The sequence below is a fragment of the Colius striatus genome, chromosome 1 (genome assembly GCF_028858725.1).
Source record: "Colius striatus isolate bColStr4 chromosome 1, bColStr4.1.hap1, whole genome shotgun sequence".
Classification (NCBI taxonomy): Eukaryota; Metazoa; Chordata; class Aves; order Coliiformes; family Coliidae; genus Colius; species Colius striatus.
In genome coordinates this window covers 144,500,845-144,528,585 of record NC_084759.1, presented here as the reverse complement: position 1 = coordinate 144,528,585, position 27,741 = coordinate 144,500,845, and the positions used below count along the sequence as shown (strand labels likewise).

The 27,741-nt window shown below is 40.7% G+C and overlaps 1 protein-coding gene across 1 annotated transcript in view; it reads left to right on the top strand.

The window, feature by feature from the left end:
• Positions 1–4,134: 4,134 nt before the first annotated feature.
• The window catches only part of SYT10 (synaptotagmin 10), a 38,084-nt gene continuing 14,477 nt past the window's right edge, over positions 4,135–27,741 (top strand). Inside the window, exons 1-3 of the mRNA XM_061988891.1 lie at positions 4,135–4,285; positions 17,094–17,451; positions 25,525–26,089. Of these exons, the coding sequence (XP_061844875.1) occupies positions 4,135–4,285; positions 17,094–17,451; positions 25,525–26,089 (1,074 nt within the window). The remainder of the gene's footprint in view (positions 4,286–17,093; positions 17,452–25,524; positions 26,090–27,741) is intronic.

Here is a 27,741-nt window from a genome sequence, read left to right as displayed (position 1 = left end):
AGGTATTTTTAACCGTTACAAAGAAAAACTGTATTTGTAACCTGTAGTTTCACTTTTTTCTACTCATATCTTCCCAAAAGCTGAATGATTAAATGTTTCCTTACCTCCAACTTTTATTACTTTTGTGGTATCCTTATTTAATTCTGAATTAAGAGACCAAGGCCAAACTTCCAGCTGAGGTAAAAAGATACAGAAATACTTGAAGTTTCCAACTAAGACCTGAGTGACATCTTGCTAAAAATATATTGAGTCCTTATGTAAAAAAGGTGAACAGGCATCATGTACAAGAAGCACTGGGGGGAGTTGTTGAAGACTGCACAAGTCAAGAACAAATAATGGTTTTCTCCCTGGGTACATCTACAAAGACTCTATTTGGCCATGTCCAGCAGAACCCTCAGGGCCAGCCTCTGCTTGCAAGCACGGCTACAAGTGCAGTCAGAGACTACTTTCCCTTGCAGGTGTCTTTGGCATTGTAGGTTGCCACTCGAGTTGAATTTCAGACAGAAATTCACTTCAAAAAGTGGTAAAAAGCAATGAACTGTGGAGTATGGCTATTCTTACATCTGCTTATCATCACTGGCAGCAGAGGGTACTTTTGACTTAGTACTTACTAGACCAGCCCATTCTTTCTTTGCAAATTATTGGATCTCCACTTGTTTACACCAGATAATTTGTGGCCTTATGCTCAGTAGTGCAGCTTAACTCTGAAATCAGACATCTGAAGCGTATCTGCCTTTGGGATACCTATATTGACTAAACTTCAAAAATACTAACATAGTGTTCATTAAAGGTAAGATCTTACAAAACTGGGTATTTATCCTGTTTTTTTTCCAAAGCACAGAACCCTAACAACTGGTTGGATATTGCATGGACAATATGAGGATGTGAATACATGCAATTAATATGAAAAAATTAAATATTCTCTCTTAGTTAACGTCAATTAACAGAAAGCAGTCAAGCCAGGACGAACTTGGTAACCAGCTGTCAGCATAGCAAGACTGGACAAGCTCTGGTGTGATCTCAGCAGCTGGAACCCATAAGGCATGAGTCCACTGTGTCCTAATAAATGACACACAATGAGACAGCCTGAGAGCATTTCCAAAGGGGAGATAAAATAACTGGTCTTTGTGGATACAAGGGCTCACTACGGAACTGCATATTCATTTGAAAACGGCCAGGCTATTGAAAAATCCAAGCAGTGGGAGCTAAAGCTAGAAAACAAGCTTTTATATCATTTTATATGCAGAAAAAGTAGTTTTCCACTGAAAGAACATATTGGAGAAAAATGCCATGATTCCTAACCTCAATTCATATTTCAGACTAAACTCCTCAACTGAAAAGTGAATAATTTTCTTCATCAATAACTTGACTCCAGTAATAAAGGATATGTCTGGATCTGGTTTAGGACAAGATTGTCAACATACCTCATCAGCAGAATCATTCATCTCCTAGTTAAATTCATGACACTTAGGCTGAGAAAAACTACTCTGTTGATGAATTCAAGTTTATGGATAGAAACTTGAATATGCACTATGTATGTAGTCTATGCCACATATACACTACTTACTGAAGCTCTTGATGGTGATGCATTTGACAAAGATACAGTGAAATGACTTACTGTGGATGATATTTTCTGTCTACCTAAAAGCATTTTTTAAACTACTTAGGACAGCTAAGAGAGGTAGCAGTTGGGTACCTGGCTCCAGACACCTATCTTAAAGATCTGTTGTCAATTTATTTTTTATTACTAATGTAGAATATACCTGTTTGTACTTTTCTGTAACTATGTACATATCAATACTATCAACAGTAATAAGATGGTATATCTTCACTGATATGAAGTTCTGATGTGCAAAGGTGAACAATATGAGAATGTGCCAAAGTCTCACTACTCATTACATAAGTAAACAATCAGGGTAGCAAACTGATCTGTGTGTGAAACTTTGACTCTCTTATAATCAAGGACAAAACTGCCAGTAACTTCAGAGACAAGAAAGTTCATTCATGGACTGCATGATACATCCATGGGCAAAAAAAGAGTCTGTAGAATGGTTCTGAAATAGAACAGCTTATGTCTTAGCCGTTAAATGCAGCCCCTACTCCCATTAAAACCAGTTTCTGTTTAAGATCCTTCCTTCATCAGACTGTATACGTGTCTCCTGTTTGCTTCTGTTAGAGTTCTGAATATGTCTCAAAGATAAACAGACTGCTCAATTATTAGTTGGTGGTACATGACAGAATTTTGGGAACAGGACTGTACATATCCCATGAACAGTAAATATGTTAATATTTTGAAGTTTGGAAGAAGGCATCAGCTGCCTTCAAGGTAATGGAAACATGTACATGCCTTTTCACTGTCAGCAAGCCTATTTTCATGAGATGATTACATAGATTCAGGTCCCTATGAGAATTAAATGAGTCTTCAAATAGTACTACACAGTTCTGTCCCCTGAGATATAGTCTAAACATTCTAAGATTTGTCAGAATATTTTGCAGAAATAACACAGAGTTTTGACAATGCTAATCTTGGGAAATGCACTGAAGGGAGAACGATTTCTTTAGTAGCATGTGAAATTCCTAAAATACTTGCTGTATCTGTAAAAAAGCTTTATGGAACAGAATTTCTATTGATGTTACAGTCTGTATACAACAGAGTCTATTACTTTCCTAAGATTTAAAAAAAAATACAGTTGTATGAATTTGGATGCTTAAACACATGAGCCTTCAAAGTACCAAGTAGCTGGTTATTATAAGTATCATCATGTTTTTTTTACAAGTATCTCTATTATGTAAGGTACATACTTTCAGAATTAAATCTGGACTATTTCATAATTTACAGTTATTGATCAAAGGTTGTAAATATGAACATGAAACCATGTTCAAACTTTGCGGTTTGCTCAAGAGAATTATTAATTTTCAGGTAACAGATAATACATTTGAAACCTGGAGGGAAAAAAAAGCACAGCAGTAGACAAGTTAACCTCTCATGGTTATGAAACCAAGACATCCAAGCAGCAGACTACAGGCAATGCTGTTAAGCAGAGTGCTAGAAGATTTCAACCGTGCCTAATCAGAAGTATTCAATCAGAAGTACTGAAAGACATAACATGTCATGGGAAAAGCATTTTGCTTCTCAAACACTGAGTGTATCAGAATTTCAGTAAGCATATGAACTAATTAACACCTTAAGTCTTGCTCAGCTATGTAGACAATAACTGAAACAACCACACACAGTATACACTACAGTGATTTTCAGAAGTATGTTCAAGCACACGCAGCACCTGGAACTTTTTTATCGATAAAAAAATCTTCACAACTTTACAGAACTTGTTGAGTAAATAGAACAGATAATCTTAAAGTTACTCGATAACACTTTTACAAGTTACAAAAAAATAGCAAAAGTCGACTACTCTGTAACAGTGCTAATGAAGTCATGCGACGTTTCTCGGTAGACTGCATAAGATTACACTGCCCAGGTCACCTAAGAAATATCGTTCTGGGGAAAACGACCAGAGAGGTGTGGATGAAACTCTACTTTGTCCTTCGACTCGATGACAAACTCGCGGGCTCCGCACGAACCGCGCAGCTACCATCGGTGCTCGGCGCTCCTTCCCTGGGGAGGAGGCGACCCGTGCCCCAACCGCCGGCACTAGCGCGACCCCCGCCCCGCCCGTCCCGGCGCAGCCCCCGCCGGAGCCTGCCGCCCCTGTCCCGCCGCACCGCGCTCCGGATGGGCCCCGCATCCCGCGCGTCGTCCCGGCGCGGCTGTTGGTCAGAGAAAGGAAAAGTTTCCCCGGAGAACAAGAAGAGACCCCCACCACCTGCCCCCCCCCCCCCCCCGCCAAGCTGGGCTGCCATTGGCCGAGCTTTCTACCGAAGCCTGTTAGGCACAAAAGGCGTTGCTAAGTGGATGCTTCCCCCCCCTTTTTTCTTTCCCTCCCCCCCCCCCCCCCCACTCTTTTTTTTATGTCTCCCCCCCCCTCCCTTCACTACTTCTACGGTTCACTCGAGCCGCGCCCGCCGCTCGGCTCCCGCCACCGCTCCGCCCCGCTCTGCTCCCCGCGGGAGGCTGCGCGGGTCGGGCGCGAAGCCGTCCCGCGCCGGCCATGGCTTAACGGGCGGCCGGGGCAGAAGATGAGCTTCCACGCGGAGGACGGCGTGGGCAGCCTCTGCCACAAGGCTCTGCAGATCATCTCGGAGCTGTGCCTGGGCGGGCAGGTGGAGCGGGAGAAGTGCGCCGGCATCTTCCCCCTGGAGACCGCCCGTCAGGGCATCGGCGGCACAGGTACCGCTGCCATCCCCGCCGCCACCGGCTCCTGCCGCCGGGCTCGTCCTGCCGCCGCCGCGGGGCGGGCAGCGCCGGCGTGGGCGGCCGGAGAGCGCAACTTTTTCCTTTGCCTTCCCTGCGTGGCGAGGGGGCGGGGGTGGGAGAGCAGTCACATAGCCCGCTTTAAAATCGTCTCCCTCTCGCAAAACCCGTGGAGGGTCCCAGGAAACGGCGAGGCAAGCTCCGCGACCGCCTGGTCGCCGTCTCGGGTGGGTCCCAGCGCCCCGGGGGCGAAGCGGGAAACGTGGGGCGGCGGGCAGGGGTGCAAGCGTGGAGATGGGGAACACTGAAGGGCACCGAGGGGAGAGAAATCGCTGTCGACGTGCGAGGCTAGCCGTCGTCTGGAGCCGCACCGTCAGGGACGGCCCCTTTCCCCGCAACTCGCTTCTTTGCACCCCGCGGCTCAGCTTCAGCAAGGTTTTGCCCGCGGTGGGAGTTTCTCTGTATGTAAAGCTGGGACGCGGGCTGTTGCATGTGTTTCTGGTGCCGTGCATGCGGGGAAGCGGGTGGTATGTGCTATTCTTGTCACGCGTGGCCAACATTTCCGTGCGATGGGTGCGCCTGGCGTGGTGTGCGCCCGTTCACTGCCTCTCCGCTCCGCAGCCGTCCTTCTGCGTTCGGCGTGTGCTTGCGGCCCCGAGATCGTGGCTGCCGGCGCCGCGGCAACAGGTTGCACGGAGATGCGAGCGGGGAAAGAGGGCAGTTTTTCCCTGCGACGAAATTTATCAGAGCTCCTGGCGCCTTCTGAGCAGGGTTTGAGATATTTTACATCCCACTCCCTTAATGTCTGAGGGCGACAAGAGCGGTCGCTGACAGCCGGGGAGAACTTGGTGGGTCAGTGTGGTCCTCCGGTCCACTCCGGTTCAGGACTCATTCAGGAAAATCTGGTGCGGGAGGCGGGTGGGGGGGGGGGTGAAGAATTGGGATTAAATATTCTGGAGCCGCGCAAGTTGTCGGGGTCGAAACCAAGATTTTTTACTCCTAATAATAGTTAGTATCTTTGGCCACTGATTTCTGGATTGTCAGTGTCTTTCGGAACCAGGTCCAGGTTTTTGTGTTGCTCTGTGCAGTACTCGCTGGACCCCTTGCTTCCCATGGTACTTGTTTTTAGGACGGGGCTTGAAAATCAGTCCAAGTTCTGTGCTTAGTATCTGCCAGAAGGGCTTGATAACCTATTCTGTCTGTCTATAAATGCAAATGGACAGCTTGTGTTGTGGCCAACAAATACCAAGCGTACAGTGCAAATTAAATAAATTAACACCAAGTCATGAAAAGCAGCAGGTCCTCAGCGTGTGCCCCAGCTGCGCTGTAACTACTGCCGCAGCCGTTACTTTTCTCTCAGTGCCCACAGATTTTACTGCAAATTCCGGGCTGTTTGTGGTATCTCAGAACAAACAAAAAACACCCCGCCCCTAACAACCCGAAATAACTGTGTTTGAAAGAGGAGTAATTCTTCTTTCAGACCCTACTACCCGCACGGTTCTCTCATCACTTTGGCTGGAGGCGATCTCCGAGTTTCCAGCCGGGGAAGGCGGGCAGGGGCCCGAAGCCGGGGAGGGAGCAGTGGGCGACCCAACCCGGTCCAGCGGGGCTCGGTCCACCGCGGATGCCCATTCGCTCGCTGGCGCCGCCACCGGAGCCACAGATCGCGGGAGATGTGGGGGTCGTAACACGCTTCCACTAGCACGAGTCGTGGATTTGTTATGCTTCCAAGTGGCAACTGCCGGGTGTGTTTCGATTGCGTGCGGTGTTGTCTTACTCCGAATCATAGAAGGTTGCGTGAAAATAAAATTCCCCTACTGAGCCTGGAAAAAATTGCTCTAAAAATGTTAGCTTATCTGATTTTTAGAAAGTAAGGCACAGAGTGTGAGTGTTAGGTGTCTTATAAAAACGAAGTTGATGTATAAAGAGGTGGGATATAAAGGATATAAAAATGTTCCATGAGGTAAAGGCTTGCTGTTTAGAAGATGTAAATCTTCCACAATGCCTTGATGCTGCATTGTGTACAGTAACAGGAGCTGCTTCTTCAAAGTCAATAAGCATATTTGATTTTTGCTTGTAAACCCAAACTACTTTACAATTGCTGGAATAGAAAAAAACCCACATAAAATAATTAACAGACAATAATTAACGGACTTGAACCACTTGATCTCACATCTCAGCTGAGTTTCTAAGTCTCACTTTTTCCTCCTTAAAAGGACCACACTATTAGATGACAGATGTCAACTTTATTAGTATGCACATTACATTAAACATTGTCTCATTAATAACACTGCTAAAGGTCATATATTAATACTTTCTGTCTCCCAAGGAGGAATAGACAAATGGTCACTGTTGATATTTTAATATGTAAACACTTGGAAACACACATTCTAAGTACCTCTTGCCTTAATTTTATAAACTGAAAGATTGTTAATATGGTTTAGGCTGAGGGAAATGTGGCCATTGAAAGGTGAAACACAACATACATCGTCTGCTCTTTAATTGCATGTAAAGTTCCTTATCACCTTGAACATCCATAATTCCTGTTCAGTAATGATAGAACAGTTAAGTGTTCTCCCTTGGCATTCTGAGAATGAAGCCATAAGTGTTTAGTTTTTTCTGAAATATCTGTGTCTTGTACATAGGGTGGTAGCACTTGGCATGAGAGTTCATATCATGTAGCTATATCCTTCCATGACTGAGTAAATTCTGCACAGTTTTTATGTCATTTAGTAGTGTGGCAGAGAGGAGGAATAGCTAATTTAGCCCTATCAGTTTTCTCTGTATCCCAAATGATGATGTGAGAAGCACTATCCCAATGTATGCCCATGCTAGGTGATAAGCATCATGGAACCAATTCAGCTGTTTGCTCCTTGGGGCTCCAGCTATAGTGCTGTGTTGGGAATTTGCTCCTGCAACAAGCATTGAGGCATATGGAGAAGAAACTACTGTAGTAGTAAGAAGATACTTGAGTTGTAAGGACGACTGCTGAAAGATGTGAAGAAAATAAATGACTGCGAGAGGGTTATTATACAATACTGGTTTGTTATTTAATGTTGTTATATTATGAAATAACAGCAAAACTTTCAATGCAAATCCAAAAATCAGGTATTCTTTGAGACAATGTAGAGAGAAAAGCAAAAAGTAACAATAGTTGACTTTGTAGGGATAGCACATTCTCCCTTTAAATGGTGGGTTGATTCAGTTTGACGCTTCTTGAAAAGAAGATATCTAAAAGTGTCACAAAGGTAGCATAAGTAAAATCACTAATGAGATTTTATTGGAGGAAAGAAGTCTAGAAGATGAGGAGACCTGTATTTGGAAAGGAAAATATAGTGCAATAAACATTTCAGAAAGCAAAGGTGTAGATGGTAAAAAAGAAAGCAGACCATTTCCGTGTAACATAAGAATAAAAATGTGCTCTGGATGTTGAAAACATTGAAAAAAGGCATCTAGAACTCCTGTGATATGGTTATGTTGATGAGTGTGGTGATTGCTTTCTGTTCAGCTAGACCATTAAAGCAGCCAAGTTTCTTAGAGGAATCAGATATTTGAGACAAAAGAGATACCACTCAGTTACAGGCCCAAAGCAAAATATGAGAAAAAAATTGGCCAAAGAAGTTTCATTGTGAAGTAGACAGGCCATGTACTAGTTGTTTTGGTAGTGTCTAGGCATGAGAAAGAAGCATAACAAGGATAACAGAATTGAACACAAAGAAGAGAAAGCCAGAGACACGGTCAGACCAAAAATTAGAGAGTATGTCTTTGAGAAGGCAGAGCATCACAAAATTAAACAACAAAGCAGAAAGGAGAGCTATTCAGGTTTGCTGCTAACCAAAAAATAAAAACCAACCCTCCAATAACCCTCTTTTTTCTCGGAGACATAAGAGTTGGGATGTTTTTTGTGGACAAACAGGATTACATCAAAGAAATGGATGATTATTCAATAGTTTTTTTCCCCTCTCAGAGACACCACCACCACCTTAGAACCCTCAATTACTGTTCACTGCTTGGGTCAAGAAAGGGTAATCATATTTAGTGTAATGGATGATTGATCTATGGAACTTGGAGCAAACAAATCTTAGTGAAATAAATAATTTTGTAAATTTCTGAGAGCTTTAGACAATTAGTGAAGACAGACATCTGCTGTTACATTTTCTGCCTGGGTAATTACAAGGACTATTACTTCTCTCGTCTCAGGGGAATGCTCAAGTGAAAAGATTAGAAAGCTGTTTACATTTATGATGCCTTTATGTAGTTAGATGGCTGTGAGCTTTCTTCTGAGTGGTGTAACATTTTTAGCAAAATGCTGAATTAGATATGCAACTGGTTTGTATTTATCTTGCATAAATTTGGGCAAAATTATTGTTTGCCAGATAATAGGGAGAGTTCAGGTGGAAAATAACTGGGAGATGGATATGTGGGATTGCACCTAAAAGAAATTATCTCTATTCCAAGTAAATTGTTTTCTAGAAGTGTCCAAAATTCATATATGCAGCTTGATTATACCTGTATTTTGATTCAGGGTATGTGATTAAGAAGGTATTCTAATTTTTGCCAGTTAATCATCTCTCCTCATTTTCCAAGGAACCAAGCACATCAAGGTCCCAGTTGGGAGCATTTCTGAAGGTTAAGTGTAATGAGAGCTTTGGCATCGTGCTCTAGGGACACAAGTTTGAAATTCTCTCTGCAAACGGTGGGTATTTTCTGCTGTCTTGGCTTTTTTTTTTTTTTTTTTTTTTTTAGGCCATCACTATCTCATTATCAGTTCTCATGGGGAGCTGAGGTTTATAACAGAGCTGGGAACCCAGTTGCTTCCCTGCCAGGACATCATATTTTAGCTCTCTTAGAATGGGTAGAGAGTGACATTAACTCTTGCTCTTTTGCTTCTCAGACAATTTTTTTTTTTAAGTTGACCATGCAAAGAGTGTTAGTTTCTACGTGGTTGGTTATTATTCATCTAAATAGTCTACTCACAACTAGTTAATTAATATAAAACTTCAACCTACCAAGTTTCTAGCTGTGCGCTTTATTGACAGTTTCCTGCAACGTCTTAGATCCTCCTGCTGTAGCTGGCATGAGTCTCCCATTGGCTGTCAGCTACTTCCCCAACAGCTCTGGACTTGCTGATGACAGCTGATGGTTCACTTTTTGTCCTGGTTTCTTTAACCACACATGCATGCACACATTGTACACACACACACAGAGTATAAGCTGTAGGTATACTTACACTGCCTGGATACATTTGATAGGGAGAAAGAACAGACTTAACCAGTAATGCTTGCAAGTTTTTCTCAACTGTACCAAAACAAGCAAGAAGGAGACTAGAAATGGCTCGAATGAATGTGGACTTCTGCAATTAGTGTAGGAGTGTCTTAAAACAAGAGAACATTTTTCTTCATGAGAGAGTAACTGTTTTGTGAAACAATTGAACATTCTGTTACAGGGAAATGTGATAAAACTAAATAATAAATATTTGAACAGTTAACAGACAAATCAAATTATTTACAACACAGCTCATCACCTGGTCAGAATAAAGTTATTACCAAAGAGAAATATGATTTGGAGGGGAAAAGTGCAGGGTTACTAAAAAATATACTTTACTAACTCAGTGTTAGCATACTCTGAAAACCAGAAATGCATCTAATTCAGCAGTGTAAAGGCAGAACAGAGGGATAAACATACCACAGAGACCAGATTTATTTACAGTAAATGTGGAGGCAGTCACCACAACGTAGAAGTGCTCAACATGCAGACTGCAGTGATACATGGTGAAAACAAGAGTTTCACAGAAGAATCTTGCTCTCTTTTCCTTTGAGTTTTGCAAAGAAATATAGGTAAAACCCACAGAAATGTTTATAACAGCTGCAGGACAAATCAGTAATCAGTGAGACACAGTGTCATTCTTTGTCTTCTCATATATGAGATGTTAGTTATATAACGCTAGGTAAGAATAGATGTAGTCATGACAATTAAAAAATAACACTTGAGCTCCATCAAACTTGTTACAGATATGGTGTGCTTATGATTAATGGCAGTCCAGTGGGCTTATGATGTGTTTTCATTTTTCTTGTCTAAAAGAGGTTGATGAAGGTTTCTTGCAGAATCTCGCAGAGACATTCTCACAAGGGTGACAATGGCATGGGACCAAACCCAAAGCTGTTTCTTTTGTTTAATGGAAGCGAGGTGAGTTGAACAGAAATGGGGGCTACCTCCTATTGAGATTAAGTGGGAGTTAACAAGTAGAAAAGTACGTAGGCCAAAAAAAGTCTTGGAAAGTAGAGACAAATAATTTGCATCTGGTGTGTTAGAGAGGAGAGGCAAATGTTCAGTACAGTATCTTCTGCTTCCTACACTGCAGGAAAAACATGATGACCCAGTCAGGAAAAGTGAGAGCCATCTTTTACAGTTATATACAGTACACAAACTGTGTACTGAAGTTCATGAATTCACAGCTTTTGTGGCAAGTTCTGTTTGATTTCTGAAAAGCCGGGTAATGTGGGCTAGGAGAAGGCTAATAAACTGTTGAGAAATAGCTGTGCATCTTGTAATCTAAAGTCTCATACGTAGGGTTTGAAGTGGTAAAAGAGAGCCTCTCATTTGTGGTTGAGCTGATATAGATTATCAGATTCTTATAAATAATGCAACTTAAATAGAATTGTTTTGACAAGAGAGTAATAACTTTATGCAATGTAAATCACAGTGATACGTTACTTCATTTGATTCTTCTACTGTTAAGAAACATGCTACTATAGAGCTCTGTTAGCATTAAGAAGTGATAAACCTGCAAACAGATGATGATGACTGGAACAAATTCAAACATCAGACTAAATTAACAGCCTAGGAGGGATCATAGTCGCAGTAGGGTTAGAGTCAAAAAATTTGAGCAAGATCTTCAAAGAATGTTTCTCCATGAGAACAGGAGAGGAGATCACATGTAGAATTTTAAATCAAAGGCTATTTTTGCCATTTGAAATTTAAGTCAGATGTTTTGACAGGTTCAAGTTATGAGAGAAGATACAAGACTCTGCACCTGCCACTTTCTGAGGCAAGCTAAAACGTTCTGTCCCCATCTGCAGGGAACTGATGAGACAGGTGATTGTGGAATATCTGCTAATGCCAAGTGAAAATGTACACCATCAACTTTTTATACTCTTCAAATTTCCTCAAAGAAAAACTGAATGGCAGAACTGATGGATTAGACTGGCTAGTTCATATGCATGGGGATAAGGGAGATTCATTGGACTCAGATCTTTCATAATTGATAAATCTCCTGCTTCCCTCCAAATCCTAGAAAACCATAAACATATTAATTTATCTGAGCTAACTCCTGATATTTGAGACACAAAAGTTCTCGCTGAAGTGATCACTGTGGAAAAGATGAAAGTTCCTTAAGGTTGATGAATAAGAGAAAAATTTAAGAGTTAAACTAAAACTGTGTTTGAAAAAAGTTACAGACGTTGTACTTTAAATATTTAAGAGAACTAAGATCAGACCAAGAGATGGGTCAAAAGAGAATATAACCCCTTTTTTTCCCATATGTTCCTTTCCCTCTGGTCCTCTGCTGACGAGTGTATGTTCTCTTGAGCATGGTCCACAAAAGACATGCCTGCCCTTTATACATACAGGCAGCTACATCACAGCACTATCTAGTTTCTCTTTCCATTCAAGATCATGGGTTTGTGGAATATGTTTTTCCAGTGTTAAACATCAAGGTACATATATTGTTAGGGTACTGACTAAAATGTAAGTGAACTTAAGTTGGTTTGGAAATGTAAGTTTTAAATAGAAAACCATGACAAAACAGGATACTTTATTTCAAGTATGAAATTTTATCAAGACTATGAAAATGACAGTAAGGACAGAGGTCGGTAACAAAAGATTACCAGGAGTGAAATGGTAACTCCATCAAAGTTGCTGGAAGATTTCCTACTAATCAGAAGAGGATGATTGAGAAAGAGGATTTTCTTCACATTCCTGAGTTTAACCAACATGAATGCTGCCTTTCCAGGTGAATATTCAGAAAGATGTCCTGATCTGTTCAAATGTGTAGTATTGAAAACAAGCTGCAGTTAGCAGTTCAGGGGGTTGTCAAACAACTGCTTGTAGTTGGAGATTTTTCTCTTTCTTCATAACAGAGACTAGGGAGAACATTGTTTACAATGTTGTCAATTAACATTATCCCAGCAGAGTTAATATATCTCCTCTGCCTCTAAAACCTTAGACAGTCTTTGAACCAGTTCTACATGTTTAAATAATGCTTACATATGTGAAGTGTAACCCTGGTCTGATGACACATCCATCCTTCAATACCCATTTTCCCTCCTAACCAGGTTTCCTTGATAGGAATGTGAAAAACCTCCAAGTCTGCAGAACTGTCTCTTGATGTTTTATATCCTTGAACCAAACTTCCTATAAAAAAAGTAGTATAAGAGACATATCTGGTCTAACATGCAAAAGGCTGGGGAAGCTCCCTTTGACTACCCTTCTACAGATTATTTGAAGTCTTCATGTAACAGCAAACGTCTCATAGTTACACAATTGAGTGACTGTCCAACGTGAGGAAATGAAGGAATATGCTTTTTATGTCAATTTATATGGCATGCTGATTGCTTTTTAGCAAGTATGGCAGTAAATGTAATTACTTTTTTTGTTGTAATGAACTATTTTTTGGTCAGATTCCTGGCAATTAAAATATTTAATGTTTCTGTTTAAGTATTTGTTGTATTATGAAGTACAACATGTGAAGTTGTGTAAGCAAAAATAGAGACAGTAATTTGTACAACTCTTGTATAATTAGCTCTTTTGCTCTTGAAACTTCAGATGTTTCATATGATTATTTTAGGGCTATAAAAGAGATATTTTCTGTAAAGATTTTGAGAGTGACTTAGAATTTGAAATAGTTAAATGGAAATATAGAAAAAAGGCTTATAAAAAATTGCGATATGGGAGTAGGTGTTGAAAAGAGACACCAAGTTATTTGAAGGCTTGAAAAATGTCTTGCAGTGAAAGACTTTAAATAGAACTGACTAGAAATGCTTTCATGGAATGTTTTTCAGCTGATAGTATCTATTCATCAAATTAAAACTCTGCTGGAAGGGATCAATTTTTGTATTTCTGGTTTTGAAATATTTCCAACCATTTCAAAGTTGTTAAAACATCCTGTTTCAATATTTTTAAAATGAAAAAAATATCTAATTTTCAGTTCTAAAAGCTTTCCTCTCAAAATGTAACCTAATTATGCCAACCTTCTCTAAACCAAGCTGGAAATATTGCAAATGATCCCATATTTAATTGCTTTTTGTTTGTTTCTTGTTTTTTTTTTTTTTAAATTCTGATAGCTCATCAACATTTTCAAGAGTTCCAGTTTTTGTCAGGCTTTGAGAATTGAAAAATATTTTGTCCAGCTTGGTTAAAAATTCATCTGGTTCAATTTAATAAAAAAGTTCCCTCGATGGTGCATATCTCTTTATCAATGTATTTGATTTACATATACTGGATTTGTGTGGCAAGGTTTTGGTAGCAGGAGACTATAGGAGTGGCTTCTGTGAGAAGCTACTGGAAACTTCTTGTATGTCTAATAGAGCCAACATCAGCTCACTCCAAGATGGACCTACTGGTGGCCAAGGTTGAGCTGATTAGCAGTGGTGGTAGCCCCTCTGGGATAACAAATTTTAAAAGGGGAGAAAAATTGCTGCAGAGCGACAGCTGGAAGAGAGGAGTGACAATAAGCAGGAGCAACAACTCTGCAGACAGCAGAGTCAGTGAACAAGGAGGAGGAGGTACTACAGTTACCAGAGCAGCAATCCACCTGCAGCCCAGGGGAGACCCCACACCGGAGTGGGTGGATGCCCAAAGCAGTCTGTGGAGAACCCGTACTGGAGCAGATTCTTTGCAGGACCTGTGACTTCACGGAGAGAATTGCCTATGCTGAAGCAAGCTTACTGGTAGGACTTGTTACCCTATGGGAGACCCACACTGGAGCAGTCTGTTCCTGAAGGGCTGCACGCCATGAAAGAGACTCACACTGGAGCAGCTCATGAAGAACAGCAGCCCATGGGAAGGACTCATATAGGAGCAGTTTGTGAAGGACTGTCTCCCGTGGGAGGGACCCCACACTGGAACAGGGGAAGAGCATGAAGAGTCCTCCCCCTGAGGAAGAATGAGTGACATGTGATGAACTCACTACAACGCCCATTTCCCTGTCCCTTCGTGCTCCTGGTTGGGAGAAGGTAGAGAAATTGGAAGCAAAGTTAAGCCTAGGAGGAAGGAAGGGATGGGGAGAAGGTGTTTTAGCATTTAGTCCTATTTTTTATTATCTGAATCTGATTTGATTAGTAAGAAATATATTTTTCTCCAAGTCAAATTTGTTCTGCCTGTTGTGATAATTGCTGAGTGATCTCCCTGTCCTTATCTTGATCCATCTGCTATTTGGTATATTTTCTCCCCACTGTCCAGTGATAGAGTAGCTTTGGTGGGCACCTGGCATCCAGCCAGGGTCAAACCACCACAGACCATTCTCAGGCACTGAGAACAGCTTGCATGTAAGAGCCTATCCTCATGCTGTTAGAAGTCAGCACACATTCAAGGACCACATTCAAACAGCTTATTAAGAATGATCATTGGCATATTCAGATTTCTGATCCATGTTCAGAAATTGTCTGGGGGTATTTGTCTGTTCCAGGGACTGGTATAGGCAATGGAGTTTCAACTCCTGGATTTCCTTCCTGGCACAGTTTATTTGTATTTTGTATAGGCATGTCTTATGAAGCATATAATATCTTTTCATCTCTCATACAAAGAGATGAAAGAAGCAATGACTAAATCAGAACTACAAAAACACAAGTCAGAAATACAAATTTGCAACAAAGTGATTAAACATTGAGACAGGCTGTAAACTCAGGCTTTCTTAATGTCTTTTGCTGTCAACATAGGACAGTTTGCTGCAGAACATACACAAGCCAAATAAAAATTACTGGGCTTGGGAATGGTATGAGGGTAAACAGTAGATGAAACCAAATAGCTTAATAATCCCTACTGGGGATAAATTATGTAGAAAAATAATATATTAAACTATAATTTGCTTCTTGAGCTTACATTATTGTTAGATATAATTATCCATCCATTCATTGTATGAAAGTATCTTAAATCAGAATTTGCCGTATGAATTTCTCATTAAGCTGACATGCATATTCCAAGGCCTACATTTTGACATTTAAGTACAGGCAGAGAAGGAAGATATCTTCCTCAGGACCGTCAGGAAATGGTCAAGAAGGCAGACTTCTGTTCAAGGCAGTACAGCAGCTTGTGCCAAACCCTTTAAATCAAGAATCACATCGTCTGCCAGTTCCCCCGTGACACTGTCCAGAACGTATATGAAGTAAGGTTCAGCAGAATTGTATCTTTCAAATCTCCCGTCTACAAACATTTTCTACTTTCTTTTAATATTCTCATGTATTTCCATGTTGAATGAGCATTAATTTCAATGTTTGTTTCTGAGATATTTATCTGGATATTGTATGTTAATAAAGAACATTACCCCAAATTTTGTACTGGAATATTCATCTCTGAATGGACCTTTGAGGTACATACTGTTCCTTGGAGCTAATACTTGCATAGAGGACTATTTTCCTTCCTGTGATCCTCTACAAAAATGCTACTCAAACTCTTGTACTTTTCCACGGATTCAGTTTAGTGTTCTGTAGCCTGGACCTATGGATACAAAATACTAGCTGTTAAACTGCCAAAACTTGTTATAACAAGCAGTAGCAGCCATTATTTGAGGGACATTTAAACAGCGCTTATTGAATACTTTTAAAGCATACAAAAAAAATCTTTTCAAATGGAAAGGGATTTTTCTAGTTGTATTTTATGTTACACAATATTGGAAGAATCAAACTGAAACATGTCACACAATAACGCTCCTAATTAGGGCTCAACTGGCATTTCTGGTGATCCACCATCTCCTAAAATACAAGTATCTTCTCAGAATTTTGTTGATATTAAATCTTTTCTCCTATCTTTTTCCATGCCATTGGATATGCTGACTAATTGTGACAGAAAAAGTCAAATACAGAGCAGTAGGGATAGCTAAGTATAGAGTATGGTCTCTGTACAAGTCAGGTAATTGTATAGTGTCCTCTGAAGCCAAATGTGTTTTCAGAGCAGAATTTTACATATCAGTGTGTATGTGCTGTCTTGGTCTAACAGTCTTGTTCCAGAGCTTAAGATTTAACCCTAGAAGTTTCTTATTTGCAACAGACTATATCCCATTGCTATTTATGCCCCTTAAACATTAGGTTTTAACATGTTTCCAATGCAGCTAGCACACACAGTCAAAAGTTTGGCAAGTCCTGAAGAAACATGTATCAGCCTGGTGGTGTAGAACTCCTCTGTCTTTGTGTGCACTTATAGAAAATGTTGACTGTTGGTTTAACTTTTTCAGCAAGATGTGTTCCTGAGCAGACACACTTTGACAACTATGGCTAGGATTATTTGGGACCATTTGAGTCCTTACTTGCTGAGAGGTCTGGCTGACCACATGTCTAGTAGTACAGATACTGGCCCCTGGCTTGAACAATAAATAATGGAGCATTTGTGAAATAGTTATTAGAGAATGGTAACATTTTAAAGGTACTGACTTAGTTATCAAAAGGGAAAAAAATGAATAGGACTTTAAAGCTTTATGCAAGATAATGATCTTCTATCTCCTTACCTTTGTCATTTTTTTTTCTTCTCTCTCTGTTTGTCTGTCATGATGATGTTTGTTTCTAATTCCTTGCAGACATCTCAGTCAGTTTGTTAGCAGTAGTCGTCAGCTTCTGTGGGCTTGCCCTGCTGGTAGTCTCGCTTTTTGTCTTTTGGAAGTTGTGTTGGCCCTGCTGGAGAAGCAAACCTCTCACTTCCAATGCCAGTAATGTCCCTCAGAGCAACTCCAGTGCTCCTACAGAAGTTTTTGACACAAGTGAGAAAAAGGAAATTAAAGAAAATGAGAAACCTACAACAAAGGTACTTGAAGCTGCATTGAAAATTAGCCACACTTCACCTGATATACCAGCAGAGGTCCAGAACGCACTGAAGGAGCATCTGATCAGACATGCACGCATGCAGAGGCAAATCACTGAGCCCACATCCTCGTCAAGGTAAGTCAGGGGCACTCATGTTTGTGGAATGTTTCCTGGGAGCAGGCAGATCCAGAATACTCTGCTGAAAATTTCCAGGATCCTGGATTATTCACTAGCTTCTTGGCAGTTATGGGTGAAACAGTAGTCACGTGAAGGCAAAGCCTCAGTGTCAGAATATTCAGAAACTTACAGTGTACCTTCATTTACATAATTATTTTAACATATGAAGATCAAATCTGCATCTTCTACCACTTTTTAAATAAACATATTACTACTTTAAGAATTACTGTTTTAGATTTTCTGCACGAGAAAATCTATCTCAGTATTTTCAGTACTATCACAGTACTGCAGGTCTAGCTTTTCACAGAGATTTCTTTTTAGAAACAGCAATTGCTTTTGCAAGCTGAAGTTTCCCTTTCCAATGAATAAATGACAGATTTGTTGTTGATAGCACATTTCTCTAAGACATGGTTTGCCATTTAAAAAGGAATTGAAATCCCAGTCTGAGAATGTAGATTCTTATAGACTGATCTTAAAGCAATACAGATCCTAGATAAATCTTTAAATAAATGACATAGTATTTCTGAAGTGATTTCTTCTGTTCTTCACAACCTATTCTGTTCTACACAAACTTCTATTTTGTCTTAGGTACTGCTTCATATTGACGAGTAGTGAGGACACATGTAGTGACCTATAGTTTCAAATGAGATTTTCTTCAAATACTGTCAGCAAATTGAATGCATGGAAAGCAGTGAACTGCAAAGATTACTTTCTACATGGAAAAAAAAATAGTTTTATAAGCAAAGAGTAGGAAAATGAGGCTAAAGGATGCACTTGAAGTGCGATGTTTCAAATACAAATATTGTATAGGAAATAGCTTTCCCCTCAATAAACCATTTGCTAGATGAGCACATGATACCAAAGGAAAAAAAAAAAAGGCTCACATTCACAATAATCTTTGCGGGCACAAGAGTGGAGAAGTCACATTCTTTACATTCAGTGGGACATATTTTGCTGTCCTTCTGTGAGTTCTTAAGACAACATTTTGCCAGCTCAGCATGCTTAGTGCAGGGGTAAGTGCTGAAGTGCTTTTTCTCCAGCTGTTCCAATAGCGTGGAACAGCCAACAGGCAACCACAGGAGGCTCCCAAAAATGAGAGCACTCCAGCCAGGGGAGATCTGACTGTAGATGCTGAACCATCTCCTGAGTTATGAGACTGCACAGTTGGCCTTAAGCCACATTTCCCTGCCTGTGCCTGTTTCCAGCTACTGTATCCATCTGCTAAGAGAAGGAGCACAGTATCCAAGCCACTCTGATGAAAGTTGCCAAAGTACAGGGAGGACAACTGAAATTGTAACTGTTACACTGAACACAGAGGGACAAAAATTACACAGCTGAACATGACAAGTGTATCACAAAATTCCGTTTCCTAATAGGATACTAACTGGAAAAGTGTTGTCCATTATGTACTAACAGATAAATCTCTAGGTAACCAGACTGTCTGACTTCCTGAACAGACAGAAGAAATAGCTGGTTGGCAAATGGACTCAAATAGTCCCTGTGGTACTATAGAGGAAGAAAAAAGATCTAGGGATGTGATCCAGAGCTACTTCAGGCTGTGAAAATGGTCCCACAGATGTCTAGAGTGATTTAAACTGGGATCTAAATGCATGTAAAATATGTGTGAAGCCAAGGATAGTTTTACAAAACTAAAACCTGCCATTAGTCCTACTCTTTCTGCATACAGTGGTAACTTTTTAAGGGAGATTTTTCTTTTTCTCCTCTCTAGATTATCAGGGTTAAATCTCTCCTAAGAGCAACAGTTCCTTAGCTTTGAGTAACGCTGATTGTCCCACCTTAGCCAATTAATACCTGAGTGTTTTCAGACATTACTTTCCTTTACAGTTTTCTGAAAAACTACATTCTTGCTGCAAAACATATTTACAATGAGATATGTCTTAAATATTACCCAGAAACACTCTTTTCTGTGTTTGCAAATGCATTTTTTCTATACTGCTGTCTGCCTTAGGAGAGTATTAACCTTCTGACAGTCCCTATTAATTAGTGTTGCCAAGAATATCATGTGTGAGATAAAGGCTGGATGTTTAGACCAGCTTTCTAGATTACTAGAAATGAGTAAGGAAATGAGTTTGTAGGGCTCATAGAAAGGGCTTCCAACTACTTTTGAAGGGGGAAGGGGATAAAATCAGCCCCATTAGAGTTGAGCCTAGGGGTGGCAAGTCAGTTGCAGGAATGAATCTTACACAATCGGCTTCCTTCTTGAGATGCCTGTAAACCAATGCATGCAGCATGGGGAATAAACAAGACGAGCTGGAAGTCTGTGTACAGGCAAGGGATTATGATCTGGTGGCGATTACAGAGACATGATGGAACAGCTCACATGACTGGAAGGTGATCATGGATGACTATTTCATTTTAGGAAAGATAGGCCAGCAGGGCGAAGTGGTGGAGTTGCTCTTTATGTGAAAGAGCAGCTGGAGTATACTGAATTCTGTCCAGGTGAGGATGAAGGGCAAGTTGAGAGTTTGTGGTTTAGAATTAAGAGGCAGGTTAGCAGGTGTGACACTGTTGCGGGTGTTTATTACAGGCCACTTGATCAGGATGGGGAAGTTGATAAGGCTTTCTACAGGCAGCTGGGAGCAGCTTCAAAATCACAGACCTGGGTTCTCATGGGGGATTTCAACTAGTCAGACATCTGCTGGAAGACCTACACAGCTAGCCACTTGCAGTTCAGGAGGTTATTTCAATGTATGGGTGATAACTTCTTGATGCAAATGGTGGATGTGCCAACTAGAAGAGGAGCTCTACTAGATCATGTATTCATGCAGGGTGTGGCTGAAGCACTAAAGGTTGAGTGTAGCCTTGGCTGCAGCGTCTACAAGATGGTGGAGTTCAGAATTTTGTATGATAGGAACACAACCTTGGACTTTAGCAGGATCGACTTTGGCCTTTTCAAGTAATTGCTAGAGGACATCTGTTGGGCCAGGGAGCCCAAGATAGTTGGTTTCTGTTCAAAGATCACTTTTTCCAGGCTCAGCATCAGCATCTCAGTGGGTAGGAAATCAAGCAAGGGAGCCAGGAGACCCACATGATTAAACAGGAGAAACTCAAGTGGAAAAAGAGAGTTTACAGATCATGAAAAGAAGGGACGGCCACTTGGGACGAATATAAGATAATCATCAGAGGCTGTAGGGAGGCAACTAGGAAAGCTAAAGCCTTGTTGGAGTTGTGCCTTGCAAGGGAGGTCAAGGACAACAAGAAGGGCTTCTTCAAATACATTGCAGATAAAACTAATGCACAGGCAATGTGGACCCACTGTTGAATGAGGTGAGTGCCCTGGTGACAGAGGCAGAGGAGAAGACATTTACTGAATGCCACCTTTGCCTCTGTCTATAAAGCTGGAAACTGTCCTCAAGAGCCCAGAGGAAGTCAGGTTAAAGGAGGAGTTTTGTTTAGTTGATGACGACTGGGTTAAGGATCAGTTGAGCCATCTGGATGTACATAAATCCCATGGGCCCTGATGGGATGCACCCACGGGTGCTGAGGGAGCTGGCAGATGCCATTGCTAAGCCACTCTCCATCATCTTCAGTAAGTCATGGAGAATAGGAGAGGTGTCTGAGGACTGGAGGAGAGCAAGTGTCACTCCAGTCTTCAAAAAAGGGTAAGAAGGAGGAGCGAGGTAACTACAGACTGGTCAGCATCACCTCCATCCCTGGAAAGGTGATGGAACAACTTATCCTGGGGGCTGTCTCCAGGCCATTAAAGGACAAGAGGGTCATTACGAGTGGTCAACACAGCTTTACCAAGGGAAAGTCATATTTGACCAATCTGATAGCCTTTTATGAAAATGTAACCAGATGTATAGATGGCGGTAATGCAGTGGATGTGGTTTATCTCGGTTTCAGAAAAGCATTTGACACTGTCTCCCACAGCAGCCTTGTGGCAAAACTGAGAATATGTGGGCTGGAAGTAGTGAAGTGGATTGTTAACTGGTTGAAGGGAAGAAGGCAGAGAGTGATGATCAATGAGGCAGGGTCTAGTCCAATATATTCATTAATGACCTTGATGAGGGAACAGAGGGCACTGTCAACAAGTTTGCTGATGACACTAAACTGGAAGGAGTGACTAAGACACCAGAAGGCTGTGCTGCCATTCAACGAGACTTGGACAGGCTGGAGAGTTAGGCAGAGAGAAAGCTAATGAAATTCAACAAGGGCAAGTGTAAAGTGTTGCATCTGGGAAAGAATAACCCCACGTACCAGTACAGGTTGGGGAATGAATTGTGAAAGAGAAGTGTAGGGGAAAGAGACCAGAGGGTCTTGATGGACAGCAGGATGAGCCAGCCATGTGCCATTATGGCCAATAAGGCCAGTGGCATCCTGCGGTGTATTAGAAGGGATATGGGCAGTAGGTTAAGAGAGATTCTCCCCCACCATGTACTCTGCCCTTGTGAGACCACATCTGGAATATTGTGTCCAGTTCTGTGCCCCTCAGTTCAAGAAGGACAGGGAGCTGCTGCAGAGTTTAGTACAGGGCCACAAAGATGACTGAGTGGAGCATCTGCCTTATGATGAAAGGCTGAGGGAGCTGAGACTCTTTCTCTTGGACAAGAGGAGACTGAGGGGTGACCTGATTAATGTTTACAAATATGTAAACGGTGGGTCTCAGGAGGATGGAGCCAGGCTGTTCTGTGATGTCCAATGATAGAACAAGGGGCAATGAGTACAAGCTGGAACATAAGAGATTCCAAAGAAATACAAAGAAGAATTTCTTCACTGTGAGGGTGCCAGAGCACTGGAACAAGCTGCCCAGATCCCATCAGGTCCCATTGACTTATGAGCGTTAAGGTTCACCAATAAGTCTTTAACCTCTTTCTCATCCACTAAGGGCAAGTCGTCTGCTGTCCTGGCCATCCTATTATCCTTTCTGGGCTGGGCTTCCTGAGAGCTGGCCATGGCTGTAAAGACCAAAACAGAGAAGATATTCAGTAGTTCAGCCTTCTCTGCATCCTTGGTCACCAGGGCACCCTCTGTGTTTAGTAGCGGGCCCACATTCCCCCTCGTCATCCTTCTGCTGCTGATATACCTGAAAAAATCTTTCTTGCTTTCTTTTACTTTCCTGACCACTTTCCTGGCCAGTCTTGGTTATTGAGAACCACTCTTCCCATTACTTTGTGAAAGTATCCTGTAGTACAATTTATTGCTTCTATGATATTCCTTTCTTCAAATATTCACTTGTATTTTCAAAGGACATGTTTTTTGCACTGTAGCATTAGCTGGGAGAGAGGCTAGTCATTCAGCTCTACCAAGAGTACATTTGTTCCCAAGAGGCACAAAGGTTAAAGTGAGGTGCTTGGGAATGTTAAGGTTAAAGACAAACAAGCAGGTCTGTTCACTTCAGCGATTGCAAGGGAGAGATGGCAGCCTCTGCTCTGTCTAAATACAAGAAGTGCTGGTGTCCATTCCTGGGTTTGGTCCAAAAGATTGGTCTAATGTTATCTGGAAAAGCTAGACCAGACCTACCCCTCATAAATCTCAAGTCATGTAAGTCAGCATCCTATCCTTCTCTTTTGTCATACATGTGACAGTCTTACTGAGTTAAAAAACAGCTTCATCATATCATTATTCCTATGCAAGTACAGTTTTATATTAGAGATCTACATATAGATTTATTGTCACTCAAAATCTATTTGTTCTAAATTATGGAAGGCATGTCTATTACAGGAGTACTATGTGTAAGAACCAGTAGAGATTGATGTACCTGGATTTGCACACATTAGTAGGTTTGCAGCATTTTCACAACCTGGTTGCCTGACATCCTTGTACTTCATTATCACAGTCATTACTTCCTTTGTTATTGCTGAACAAAAGAAGATAAATAAGTTGCTATGACAACAGTGAAGCATCTTAATAATTAACAGACCAATTATCTGTCTTGGTGAAATTCTATGACTCAGAACTAGGTGCTATGTAATTAGGAGTTTGACTTACTAGAGCAAAAGCACTGCTGGTTCCCATGGAGAACCGCCATATAGCTGCAGTTTTACTTAGTGACATCTTGCAGTAATGACTGTGTTCACTAGAGAATCTTGTATGCATAAAGTTTAAAAACTTGAAAAAGGTTAATGCCTTAGAAATCACAGATTTAGAATTTTATACATTACTTTTCCAGGTATTAACCCAGATCTTCATAAATGCAAGGGAAGTTGAGGAAAAGAGAATTTGTTGTGTGTCTGTTTTCACTCACACTGGAAATGCTATATAGTCAGCTTCAGTTTCCCATGCACAGGCAGTTTTCTCCACAGTTTGTCTATGGTAGGGTTTGAACATGCTTATTTGGGCATCTCAATACTACAGAAGCAGTTGTGAAGAGCACTTGGAAAGGCCTTACCTGCACAGGTAGAAGTAGAAGACTCATAATGAATGGACTTCATTATGAGTCAAAGATACTAGATGGGAAGTGTCTAAATTACTGCATGGGCAGACATTTATTGCCATTATGTTTGGAGTGAAGTTCAGTTCCTTTCCTGTCTTTAGCACACCTACAAGTCTGGACTTCTGGGAGAACAAATGCATAAGGACAGCCCTGAAAATCCTTGAGGACAATGTTGTACTTTTCTGACTACTTAAGGCTCTCCTCACTCCATTCCAATGTGAACATTATATACTATGAATTCAGGGATTTTTAACATTTAGGAGAAAAGAAAATCTTTCAACTTGCTCCCTGCATCTAGCAGTACTGAAACAGCCAACAGGGGAAAACATTCTTGTCTGTTATTTAATGGCTGCAGATTATCCTCTAGTATCTCTGCTCAGCTGAGCCATGGTAGTTTTGTTCTCTATGCCTTCTGCAGCCACTTCACTTACAGCACAAATAATATCTATGAGATGGGTCCTGCTTACTTTCAAATGGACAATTTGCATTTCTGATTTAAAGAAACACACAGCTGTGACACCTCTTGTTTTCAGAACACAGCTCCACAGGGAAACCAAGCAATAAGGCATGTCTGCATTTGGCATTAATAAGGAATTGAGTGCAAAAAGCAGAGGAAATTCTGACAATTAAATTGTATTTTAATGGCAACTAAATATGCTCACAGGAGGAGGTAGTGAGGTACAGAATGTTGGGATAGTGAAGTACCAAAGACATGTGAAAATGTCCAACAAATAAACTGGACAATGTAGTCATAATGGCATTTGCTGATTACTTATTCTATGAAGCTTTTTGACTGTTGTATTTTTCATACTACTGTAAGTCTGTATGGCATACCAGGGATCTGATTTCACTTTTGGTAAGAAAGGCACAAATTTTCATTGATGTTCATGAGTCAAGATAAGACCATAAATACACATGCGTATGCAACAGTTTATTTGGAATTACAAGGATTTAAACATATTGTTTCTTGCTAGGAGTAAAGGAATTAGCTTTCTAATACACTACGCAGCAGCAGAAGAATAGAAGGAAAAAAATACTATTGCAGAAAAATGTTGACCAAAGCTTTGAAATGTATTGCAGCCAGAACAAAATGTCTCCAGTGTGGAGAAGTCAGCCTGTACCTCAGTGTAGCAAATACCAGGCATATATATAAAATGTACAATAGCACAGCACTGTGCTGAAAACCTTCACATGTAGCTCTGCATGACCTATTCAAGTGCCTTTTACAGTGATCAATGTGAATTGTGGTAAATAGTTAATTGGAAAACCACCATGGAGTGCCTCCAAAACCCAAGAAGTACCTGACTTTACTCAGGCCCTAGTGCAGGGGGAGCAAGCAATGTTGGAACTGTCAACTTGTTCTGTGCATAGCCTGAAGACAAAGCTATAAATATATGTATTTCCAGGACTCTGCTTGTCTCTTAGGCCAGGAGGTTCATTCTGAATGATTATTTCCTCTTCAAGAATGCTTTAACATTTGCAAAACATTTGGGAGGGGGGGATTATTTTAAAATTATTTTAAAGAGAGAAACTCTTACTAATTTGGTCTTCTTGTATTTTCTACTTAGTAATAGCCAGGTCTTTTCCCAGAGATAACCATGACTCGTTTTGTGTGTGTGTGTGTATGTGCACAGGCATAATTCTTTCAGGAGGCACTTGCCAAGGCAGATGCAAGTGTCCAGTGTTGATTTTAACATGGGCACAGATCCGATTTTGCAAAGGGGAGAGACGACAACCAGCATTGGGAGAATAAAACCTGAACTCTACAAACAGAAGTCTGTGGATTCTGATGAGCAACAAGAAGATGTGAAAACATGCGGAAAACTTAACTTCACTCTCCGGTATGATTATGAAAATGAACTTCTGGCTGTCACAATTGTCAAGGCCTTAGATCTGCCTGCTAAAGACTTCACAGGAACATCCGATCCCTACGTTAAGATTTATCTGCTTCCAGATAGGAAAAAGAAGTTTCAGACACGAGTTCACAGAAAGACACTAAACCCTGTCTTTGATGAAACCTTTCAGTTTCCTGTAGCCTATGATCAACTCAGCAACAGGAAATTGCATTTCAGTGTTTATGATTTTGACAGATTTTCTAGACATGACATGATTGGGGAAGTTATTCTTGATAACCTTTTTGAAGTCTCAGATCTCTCCAGGGAAGCCAATGTATGGAAAGACATCCACTGTGCCACCACAGTAAGTAATGTGTTCCAAAAAACATTAACATGAAATTTTCATTTCTCTTTTGTAGTTTGTGGCAGAGCATCCTGTTTACTATCAGAGTCTGGAAGTAAAAAAAAATAAAAGCTGTCAATATTTTCCTTTCAGCATAGAGAATAAGGTGCTTAGGAAGGCACAAAATTTAATTACTAAAAAATCTTCTGGGAACTTGCCATCACTCTTATGGCTCACTGTGCAAATATAAATTATAATTAGGTTTATTAATTAAATAGTACATCATGAAAGTCACTGATTAACAAGCGCAACAGCAAAATACCTGCTAACAAAATAGCTTGTTCTTCAAAATGACCATCTATTAAGGAACAGAGCCCATCCTTCTCTTATTAGCAGATTTTCATAGGATGGAAATTTTGTGAAAGGAGAGAGAGAGGCTAAAAATGCTTAAGACTAACATGTTTTTTTCTGGCTACCCTGTGCTTGTGGTCCCCAGAGATGTATCTATGTTGCTGCGGGTTACTAGCAAAACTCAAGAGGGACAAGGAAATAGAGTGAGAAAGCAAAAATTATTTGTTTGTTATTGCAAGCAAGAAAAGGAGGCTTGTGCCTGTCTGAGAGGATGAATGTCAGGCTACCTGCAGGAAAACCATAAGTCTCCAAACATTGTCTTTATTAACCCTGAAATTCAAACTCATCTTCTTTGGCTGGAATTTCGAGGGGTGGGGAATTAACTGGTACATGGCTTTTATTTTGGTTTGTTTTGGGGTGGGTTTTTTTTGTTGTTTTTTAACTACTATGCTATTTATATAGAAATTTTCACAGAATAATCTGAGTTGTGCCTGTGTTTAAGCATGGACTGGACTTCTGTAGTAGGGAATGGACAGAGGATAGAGCAGTATTAGACAGTACTTCAGTGATAGAAGCATCATACCATACTTTCAACAGAGCTGTAGACTTCCCATACCTCTTTTCTCAAATGTTTTTGTGCTGTTCATAGCTACTAGACAGGGTAGTCTAGGTCTGCATGACTAAAAGGTCAAAGAGGATTGGTCATTTCCTCACCAGTCTGAGCATGAGCCTGTGTTTTCTAAGAAAGGAGAAATATTAGGGAGCAGAGCATAGTGGAGATAGTTTTCAAATATGAATTCATTAAATAATTTATTTTAGCTTCTGGGTCTACCACAGAACAGCCTTCAGCATATCTCCAGAAAAAACTGCATCTATGTATGCTTGGTTTGATCAAGGTCAGATTTCAGGTAAATTTAAGAACTGTGCTCTCAAGCTTAAAATTAAATCTGTGTTTAGGACTTGGAGTAATAGCCCAGTAACAATTTTCAAATTTTCTTCTGGCTTTAATATTATCTTTAATACTTTAGTAAGGATTTAAAGGTTCACCAGTCCTTTGCAACAGGTGTGATTTTGAGATTTTTAGCTGATAACTCAAATGGTTTCAGTAAATTAAAATCCCTAGACTGTTCATCATAGATTGAAATGCCATACCGAATTATGCAGTTGGGGAAGAAACTAATATACATCTGTATAAAAATGATTGCTAATCTTGGTGCTGAATTCTCAGTCAAGTTTCTTCTTCACTAAGGATTAATGCAGTTATATTGCTTAATTCTCTCTCGTGGTGTTTTACTGTGAAATATATGTATGAAGTTTAAGAG